Genomic DNA, 11,016 nt, shown 5'->3' with positions numbered 1-11,016 from the left:
TATAAATTTCAGTAGAGTTTCATCTGTAACTGGAATGTGCCACAAACCTAAATCAGACACTTTCAGCCATTCAAACCTAAATCCACTAAACTGAAAATCAATAATCAGATACTTTCATATTCACTAAACTAGAAATCAATAATCAAATACTTTCAGCAATTCGATAATCAGGAAACAATAATAAGATACCTTTAGCCATTCAAACCTAAATCCACTAAACTGAAAATTAATAATCAGACACTTTCAGCAATTCAATAATCAGAAAATAATAATCAAACACTTTCAGCCATTCAAACCTAAATCCACTAAATTAGAAATCAATAATCAGACACTTTAGCAATTCGATAATCAGAAAACAATAATCAGACACTTTCAGCCATTCAAACCTAAATCCACTAAACTAAAAATCAATTCGATAATCAAGAAACAATAATTAGACACTTTCAGCCATTCAAACCTAAATCAACTAATCTGAAAATCAATAATCAGACACTTTTAGCCATTCAAAGCTAAATCCACTAAACTGGAAATCAATAATCAGACACTTCAAGCAATTTAAAAATCATAAAATATAAAAGACTCAAAGTGATACTTACCTCATGCCGCCATCAGGCTAAATGGTCAGCTATACGATGGGAGGTGGTAGAGGGGCATCAGCTACCTCACTTCCATGAGAGGACTCCGGGGTCACGACTTCCGTCGCTGGAGGCGGCATCGCCGTGACAGCGGGCTACTGAGAGGTAGGAGGCGGCGTTGCCATGGCAGCGAGCTGCTGAGCGGTTGGAGGGGCATCGTGTAACACCCTAACTATCAAAGTGTTACGCTTCCGGCTGCGCCGCTCTGATAGCTCGGGTATTACGATGACCCTAGCTATCAGAGCGGCGCAGCCGGAAGCATGACACTTTGATAGTTAGGGTGTTACACGTCGTCGCCATAGACGGAAGCACGTACTTGGGGTTAGGGACCATGATGAACGGCTGGTCCGCTAAACCTACAACCTATGACGTCACTGGCGTAGTCGGAGTAGAATGAGAGGATCCAGAATTTTTGGAGGTACCAGAAGAAACCCTCCCTCTACCATAACCATGACCACGACTACGACCACGACCAGCAGCCTGGTCCGCAATACCTCTACCTGCTGTCATATCTGTAAATAGCATACCAATTAATAGAAATTCAGAAACATAAATCAACAATAAGTTATAATAATACTAACACAGAAATTCCTTGTAAGAAAATTCTAATTTTACTCTAAATCAACCTAACAGCAAAAAGTAGTTTAACTAAATTAAATTACTAACAAAGAATTAAAATCTAATTAAACCCTCAGTTAATGAATTTAAACAAATTTAAATTACAAACGTAAGAATCACAATAGCATGCTTAATTACCTATGAACTAAGAGAAATTCTAATAAAAAAAATTCTAATTTTACTCTAAATCAACTTAACAGCAACAAGTAGTTTAACTAAATCAAATTACTAACGAGGAATTAAAATCTAATTAAATCCTAATGAATTTAAAATAAGAAGATTAATAAAAAATTTGACAAAACCTGAAACGAAACATAGAGCAAGATATTAGGGGAGAGATGGAGGTTGCAGCAATGACACCGCAGCTGGTGACGGTGAAGTGAGGTCACCGGAGTGCGTCTCGTCAAAGAGAGCGGAGGAGGAGGTCACGAAAAAGAGGTGGCTTGCGATGGAGGTGAGGATGATAGTAACGGCAATGATGGTGGTGATGAGCGCGGCCGACGGTAGAGAAGGGAAGGGAGCAGCGAGGCGATGAGGTAGAAAAGGGAGGGGAGGCAATGATGAGAGAGAGAGAGAGAGAGAGAGAGAGAGAGAGAGAGAGAGAGAGAGAGAGAGAGAGAGAGAGAGAGAGAGAGAGAGAGAACTTCGAAACAAGGAAGAAGACGGTTCGCGTGTTTAATATAGGACACGATTACCGTGGATTTACCGGCGAATAAATTCGCCAGTAAAATTTGTGTGTGACAAAAACACAACGTTTCACTAATCAATGTTACCGTTGAATTTAGTCGCCTATAAATCTGATGGAAATTATCGCGCCAAATTTTTTATTTTTTTCTCCAAATATTATCGGTAAATTTATCGTCCGAATACCATATCTGACAGTAATTTTTTAGGGTGATGAATTTATTACCAAATACGATAGTTAATTCGCTGGTAAACTTATCGCTAATGTCCGACAATAAATTCGACGATACTCAACGTTTTTTTTTTTTTTTGTAATGATGCTGTATTTTAAAATTAACCTTAATTTTTTTCCTTCAATCAAATCCTAAATATGTCCTATAAATTCATTACCCACTAATATTTTTGGGTTGTAGCCTATTCTCATAAAGGCCCACGCCAAAAATAGTCTATTTTATTTATTTTTGCAATTTTAACTCTACGGTTAAAGGAAAAGATTTACCACTACTTACTTTGATAATCATAGTCTACTATTTAAGTTGATTATTTCTTATACATTCTATTATGCTATATGTGTTAATTCTTTATTTGCTGGTCAAACTATGGCCAGCTGTAGTCATCTTGGCTTAGCTAGCCATGAGAGACGTCACCAAATAAGTCTAATATTTAGAATAAAGACTAATTTAATAATTTTGTCTCTAAATATATGAAATGTTATATTCTTTATCTTAAATATCTTATTTTGTTTTATTTTAATTTTTTAGTTAAAATTAATTTTTTTTAAAAATAATTTTTTATTATGACTTTTTTTAAATAGTGACAAAAATAATAATTATAATGATCATAATGGTATTTAGTGATTTGAGAATAAATTAAAAATAGAAGAATAAGAGAAAAAATAATAATAAAATTGTATTCTTAAAAATTAATTTTAATTTTAATCAGAAGAGACAAATAGAATAAAATAAAACGTTTAAAACAAAAATAAGCTATTTTAAACATTAGAAAACATTAAAACTTAAGCAAAATATTATTTAATGACTAAAAAAAATATTTTATTTAAAAAAATATTTAGATCAACTAAGCAATACCATAATGGTATTTAACTATCACTATATATAGTACGGGTTTGTGAGATAGAAATTTACCTAAAAACTAAGTAATGGTGGAAATTTTATTTGGCTATTTTAAAATGTTCAGAATTAAATTGAGTTTTTCATTACTAAAATAGGCATTGCATTGCATAAAAGAAATAAAAGGAAAGAGCCAAAACATTCAATTCAAAACAAAATTACAACAACTTACAACGATATTACATTATTACCTTTTCGGACAGAACATGTAATAACCCATAATAATCACTTAATAAATCGACCAGAAAAAGGCCTATGTCAAAGTTTAGATAGTAGTAAAACACCGAAAAATAAATAATAACTATAAAAGGAGAAAGGAAAGAAGAGCAAGAGCCTATACAAAACGACAAAATGCATGTAAATTGAATTTGGTCAAGCCCATAGCCCATACACGAGTCATTATTTTATGTATGGCGTTATTTGTACCACTCCCCATGGGTATGATACTTTTATATTTTGGGAGCTACTCAAATGAAGATGCAAAAAATATCTTTTTATGAAGATGCTTTGTATAAAAGTGTGATTTATTGATAAAGAGAGTTAATTTCATTTTAAGTTTAAATTTTTTAATAAGACCGTCTTTAGTGACACTAAAATAAAAAAGATTTTAAGGTCAGTATTTTTTATTAATTTTAGTCATTATAAAGATCAAATATATATTGATAAATATAGATATAAATTATATTAATTTATATATATACATTTTCATAAATATAAATTACTTATTTTATGTATAAAATTTTTACAAATTTAAATATAAATTATTGATCAAGTATGAATTTAAAATAATAATATTTATTGTCTGACTCTATAGTGCATTAATACTGTTAATAAAAAAATTAATTTTAATATATTATCAATATAAAATTTTATACGTAAATTTTATTATATAATATTATATTAATAAAAATAATTAAATTTTAATTGATTGCGTAAAAAAATGAATGTAATTAAAGTATATAAAACGTTGTTGACTGTCCAACAAAATTAAACTCCATTTTCGTTAAATTTGTTTTTTTTTTTTTAAATTTAAATTGAAAGAATCACCGCTGGCCCAACAAGTACGCTATGCAGATTCTGCATTCACCCCTCTAAGCAAACATAACATAACATGACAATTCACACACCACACGAGCCTTCGTCCTCACTCTTCCCTCCTCACTCTCACTCTGACACTCCTCATTTTTTTCAGATTCAGATCAATACACTACCAAATCACCCATCTTGGAACTACCAACACCAACAATGTCATCAATGCTCGCAAAGACCGACTCCGAGGTCAGCAGCCTGAGCCAGTCCTCACCTGCCAGGTCCCCTCGACGTGCTGTGTATTACGTCCAGAGCCCCTCGAGGGACTCCTCCCATGACGGTGAAAAAACAACGAACTCGTTTCAGTCAAGCCCGCTGCAGAGCCCGCTGGGCTCCCCTCCCCACTCTCACTCCAACTCCTCTTTGGGCCCGCACTCCCGCGAGTCGGCCTCCACGCGCTTCTCGGGCTCCCGCAAGAGCAACGCCACTAACCGCAACAAGGGCCCCTGGAGGCCCTGGAAGGACCACAACAACAACAACTTCAACGCCATTGAAGAAGAAGGCCTTCTTGATCTGCACGATGCAGATCACCATGGCCTCCCTCGTCGATGCTACTTCCCAGCCTTCGTCGTTGGCTTCGCCTTGCTGTTCTCCGTGTTCTCTCTCATTCTCTGGGGCGCCAGCCGCCCCCAGAAACCCGCCATTACTGTCAAGGTAGGACTTCATTCATCCTTAATATGTATTCATCTTTCTCACATTAACTCTTTCATATTTTCACTTGTTTAAAAGATTGATGACAAGTGAAGTTATGTGATTGTATTTTTCCAATATTTAGTATTTTTCTCTAATTATTAAATTTAATTCTCAAAAAAGAAAATGACGGCTGTCTCAACCATTAACTGCTATAAATTTATGAATCTCAAACTATCTGGACATTTATTAGTAATGAGCTTTTGTAATTATTTATTTCAAAAACTCTGTCACCAAACCAGTCATATGTGTATAAATATATTTTGTATTTAAACGTATTTTATAGAATTGGCTTATTTATATTGTACATTTAGTGTGAAGGGCAATTTGTTGATGTATTAATCTTAATTAATTTTAAGTGTGACTTTGAATAATTTTTTATGGCAGAGTATAACATTTGATGAATTTGTGATTCAAGCGGGTGCGGATATGTCAGGAGTTGCAACTAGCTTAGTTACCATGAATTCTTCGGTGAAATTGACCTTTCGCAACACCGCAACATTCTTTGGAGTCCATGTGACTCCAACACCCTTAGATCTCAGTTATTCCCAGCTCACTCTAGCCACTGGAAATGTGAGTATCTAATTAATTAAGTTCATCTAAACATTGTTTCCTACATCAATTAATACTACTAGATGTAGAGATAGATATATAAATTTTTAATCAAAACTAATTTGTTGTAGATGCCAAAGTTTTACCAATCGAGGAAAAGCCAGAGATCAGTGAGAATAGTGGTGAAGGGGAGTCATATCCCACTGTACGGAGGGGGAGCTGACCTGAGCAGCATCAACGGCGCACCTGTGGAACCGGTGCCGTTGAAGCTGACCTTGATGGTGAGGTCAAAGGCTTATGTTTTGGGCAAGTTGGTGAAGCCCAAGTTCTACAAGAAGATAGAGTGCACCGTGGTCATGGATCCCAAGAAGATGGGCGTGCCCATCTCCCTCAAGAACAAGTGCACTTACCAGTAATGAATTAATTAATTAATCAACTAAAACAATAAAAAAGTAATTAATTAAGGATAATGTGAGTTATTAGTAATTTGATTATGAGCGTTGGAGAAAAGGTACATGAAAGAATTAAAGCAAGCATGAACGTATCGAGGTTTTGCCAAGTTTTGCCTCATTCTCACGAAACCTGCATGAGATGGGCTAAAGGGTAATTTTGGAGCTCGTCGGTGGCTTAATTTCAATAATATATTGTATCTTGTCTTGTGCTATATTACAGGCAGAAGTTAAGTGAATTTTTATATCTTAATTTGATTTGTTTTCTCTCTATCTCTATCTCAATCTCCTTTATTTATTTTTCCAACTTTTCTTGTCTCTTGCGGATACGATATGTTCTTTTTCTTTTTCTTTTTCTTTTTCGGAGGATTCAATATATATGTTTAATCACGTTGACAAGTTGTATGAGTAAATACTAGAACCGAATTAAACACAGAGAAAGTCTAAGTAATTAGTATTTTTATTAAAATTTTATCAATATTTTATTAATAAAAAAGAAGGAATAATTTTATATTATTAGATATAATTTTATAATATTAAAAAATATTAATAATAATTAATTAATAGTTACAAATTATAAAATTTATTAGTCTTCACTCTATTTATATTGTACGAACGCTGACATAGACACGGGACACGATACGATAAGTAATACGCCGACACGCAAATTTTAAAATCTTATATGATACGGGACACGCATATATATAAAATATAAAGTATTTTTTAAATAAATCGTAATGATATCTTGATATTTTTTTTATATTCAAATATAAATTAAAATTTTTAATTATTTTTAATGTCTTATTTTAATTATATCAAATTTTTAAAATATTTTTTTGTTTTAATAAATAATAATATACACTATATCTAAATTTATTTTAAAAATATATGTTAAGAATAAGATTGGACACGTTGACACGTAATGATATTTAGGTGTATTCAAACTATCTGAAAAATAATTTTTTATTTTTTAGTAAGACACAATTGAATACAACAGACACGCGTGTCGAACGAATATCGATAATTATCGTATCCAAAATATATTAATACACGAACACGACAATTCAATGAAAGTGACTGAATCCCTTAGCAGGATTATACCATAAGTTACTGAATCCCTATCTAGGCTTCAACCGATTATACCATTCCATTAGCAGGAAATAAATTTAATTTTATATACTTAATAATATTACAATGCATTTAGAAGAAACTTTTACTCTTAACACATGCAATGAAACCGCAAAAAGTCAAGTCAAATTCAATAGATGAAATAATTTCGTTTGGCGCCATTAAACAGGCCAGCCCAATTTGTTTAAACACGCGTGCGTGTTATACTACCTAGTTCATTTATTTTTTTGTTTGTTTGTGGACCGAAAATAAACTGTTTATGATCATTTTGACGGATTATAGAGATTAATTCATTTATCTTTTATTTTAAAAAAATATTTAAAAAAATCAATTTTTTGGCTAAAAAATTAGACAGAAAAATATCACTTTTATATGAAAAAAATCTTAAACAAACATATTTTTTATATTAAAAAGAATGATGATTTTTTGAAAAAAGACCTGTTTTATTGTGAACTGTTGTAAAATAATTAAATAAATAAGGAAGATATAAATATAAAATAAAATATGTAAATAGAAGACTCTAGCATTAATATAATTAGTCCAATAATAATTTGTATATATACATTAATATTATATGTTGTAATATATATATATATGTAAAGATAGAAAGAAGTATTAAAAGTAAAGAGAGAGAATTGCATTTGTTTTATTATTGTAAAGAGAGAGAGAGAAATGGAAATAGACTTTATAATATATGAAAGAAGAGAAAGGTAGGAATATTTGTTATTGCTGTGTTCAGATGGATGCAATGCATCCCCTATTTATACACATAAAATATCACCCTTTTTCAACCTTTATTAAATACATTCTCTCTTGAGAATGTGAGCTTCACATGGAGAAATGGGCATCCACGTCCCATGCTTATCACAACACTCCTCCTTGGATGACCATTTTAGGATTATTACCTCGTTAAAACCTTACTAAAGAAAAACCCAGTGGAAAAAAAACTTTAGTAAAGGAAAAAGAGTACAATATCCTTTAATGATGGGGCTGCCTCATTAAAAACCTTGTCAAGAAAAACCCAATGGGAAAAAAAACTTGATCAAGGGAAAAAGAGTACAGTTTCCCCCTCTTGCCGACATCATTTAATGTCTCGAAATCGGAGCATCTCAATCTCATGTACCAATCTTTCAAAGGAGGATTTTGGGAGTGACTTTGTAAATAAATCTGCCAGATTGTCACTTGAGCAGATCTGTTGCACATCAATTGTCCCTTGATTTTGAAGATCATGAATGAAGAAGAATTTGGGAGAAATATGCTTTGTTCTATCGCCTTTGATGTATCCGCCTTTAAGTTGAGCAATACATGCTGCATTATCTTCAACAGGATAGTTGGAGCTATCTTATGATCAATAAGTCCACATGATGACAGAATATATTGGATCAGACTCCTCAGCCAAAAACACTCGCGACTAGTTTCATGAATCGCCAGTATTTCGGCATGATTAGAGGATGTTGCAGCAATCGTCTGTTTCATGGACCTCCATGATATAGCTGTTCCACCATATGTAAACAGGTATCCTGTTTGAGATCTCCCTTTATGTGGATCAGACAAGTATCCGGCATCTGCATAGCCAACTAGTTGTGACTTGGATCCATAGAGATAAAACAATCCCATATCAACCGTCCCATGAAGATATCAAAAGATTTGTTTGATTCCACTCCAATGTCTTCTGGTTGGAGAGGAACTATATCTTGCTAGTAAATTCACAGCAAATGATATGTCAGGTCGCGTATTATTAGCAAGATACATTAAGTACCCCAATGACACTAAGATATGGTAGTTTTTAGAGTAAAGTATCGTTTTTGTCCCCAACGTTTGGGATAAGTCTCAAAGTTGTCCCTAACGTTTCAATCATCCTATTTAAGTCCCTAACGTTTCAAAATTGACTCAATGTTGTCCTGCCGTTAAGGATCCGTTAACAGAATTGACGGCGGGACAAAATTGAGACGATTTTAAAACGTTAGGGACTTAAATAGGACGAAAACGTTAGGGATAAAAACGATACATAAAAATAAATTTTAATTTAATTTTATCTTTCAATAATATTAATTTTTTTACTGTACATAGTATTCAATTATTTTTTTAATTACATCTAAATAAATTACACTTAATCACATTACTTTCATTTTAAATAAATTTATTTTTTTTTATAATTTCAAAGAATTTTGATACATTAGAGACAAAAGGTATAATTTATATTTTATTGTATATATATTATTTTTTTCTGCAAGTTTATATACTAGTCATTCTACAAACATTTCATGATAACTAAACATCTTTAAGAGTAAAATTATAAAAAAAATTAATTTATTTAAAATGAAAGTAATATGATTAAGTGTAATTTACTTATATGTGATTAAAAAATAATTGAATACTATGTCGTATAGTAAGAAATTGATATTTTTGAAGGATACAATTAAAATTTATTTTTATGTATCATTTTTGTCCCCAATGTTTTCGTCCTATTTAAGTCCCTGGCGTTTCAAAATTGTCTCAATTTTGTCCTGCCATCAATTCTGTTAACGGATCTCTAACGGCAGGACAACATTGAGTCAGTTTTGAAACGTTAGGGACATAAATAGGACGATTGAAACGTTAGGAACAACTTTGGGACTTACCCCAAACGTTGGGGACAAAAACGATACTTTACTCTAGTTTTTATAATTGTTGGAATCTCTTCAAGAGTCCCAATGATATTTAAATCATCAACGTACACAGCAATTATAATGAATCCAGAAGCAGTTTTCTTTATGAAAACACAGGGGCAGATATCATCATCCATTTTTGGCCAGATACTCAGTAAGACGATTATACCACATTCGTCCAGATTGCTTTAGACCGTATAGAGATCTTTGCAATTTAACTGAGTATAATCCCTGTGAATATTCATTGGATGGTTTAGATATCTTTAGTCCTTCAGGGACTTTCATATAGATATCCCGATCTAATGAGCCGTATAAATAGGCTGTTCCCACATCCATTAAATGCATATGCAGTTTATGATATGCAGATAAACTGACCAAATAACGCAATGTTATCGCATCCACTACAGGGGAATACGTTTCTTCAAAATCTATACCGGGCCTTTGTGAAAAACCTTGTGCCACAAGTCGGGTTTTATAGCGCACAACTTCATTTTTCTCATTTCGTTTTCTCACAAATACCCACCGGTATCCTACAGGTTTTACATATTCTGGTGTACGGACTACAGGACCAAAGACTTCACGTTTTGCAAGTGAGTCTAATTCAGCCTTCATGGCTTCTTTCCATTTTGGCCAATCATTCCTTTGTCGACATTCTTCGACTGATCTTGGCTCAAGATCCTTACTTTCATGCATGATATTCAATGCCACATTATATGCAAATATTTCATTGACAATTGTCTTATTTCGGTCCCATTTCTCTCCTGTAAAGACATAATTTATCGAGATCTCGTCATTTTCACAATTTTCAGGTACCTGAACGTCTTCTGGCGTTATATCAGAATTTTGGACAACTGCAGGTGTCTTTACTATGTCTTTTTCCACATGAATATTTACCTCTTTTCTCTTTCGAGGATTTTTATCTTTGGAACCGACAGGCCTGCCGCGCTTCTGGCGTGTATTTGCTTCAGTGGCAATTTGTCCAACTGGGACATCAATTCGAATTGGGGCATTTTTCGCCCTGCCACGCTTCTGGCGTGAATTTGCTTCAGTGACTACTTGTCCTACTGGAACATCAATTCGAATTGGAGCATTTTCCGCTGGTATATACGACTTGGTAATGCTCTTTGTATCGGAAAATGCATCAGGCAATTCATTTGCTATTCTTTGCAAATGTATAATCTTTTGAACTTCTAGTTCACATTGCCCTGATCGAGGATCTAAATGCATCAATGATGATGCATTCCAATTAAGTTCCTTTTCAGGAAGCTTATTCTCTCCCCCTAATGTTGGAAATTTTGATTCATCAAAATGACAATCCGCAAACCGGGCTTTAAACACATCACCAGTTTGTATCTTAAGATACCTCACTATAGAGGGAGAATCATATCCAACA

At 33.1% G+C, this 11,016-nt stretch overlaps 1 protein-coding gene across 1 annotated transcript; it reads left to right on the top strand.

The window, feature by feature from the left end:
• Positions 1-4,156: 4,156 nt before the first annotated feature.
• On the top strand, positions 4,157-6,120 carry LOC112720483 (uncharacterized). The gene is made up of 3 exons (XM_025771434.2): positions 4,157-4,810; positions 5,234-5,419; positions 5,530-6,120. Exons 1-3 carry the CDS (start codon positions 4,313-4,315, stop codon positions 5,812-5,814), a joined length of 969 nt encoding a protein of 322 aa, XP_025627219.1. The 5' UTR covers positions 4,157-4,312; the 3' UTR covers positions 5,815-6,120.
• The last annotated feature ends 4,896 nt before the right edge of the window (positions 6,121-11,016 follow it).

Source organism: Arachis hypogaea, chromosome 11, assembly GCF_003086295.3.
Source record: "Arachis hypogaea cultivar Tifrunner chromosome 11, arahy.Tifrunner.gnm2.J5K5, whole genome shotgun sequence".
NCBI classification, from domain to species: Eukaryota; Viridiplantae; Streptophyta; class Magnoliopsida; order Fabales; family Fabaceae; genus Arachis; species Arachis hypogaea.
The sequence above is the reverse complement of the archived record's forward strand: the minus strand, read 5'-3'. Positions and strand labels throughout refer to the sequence as shown.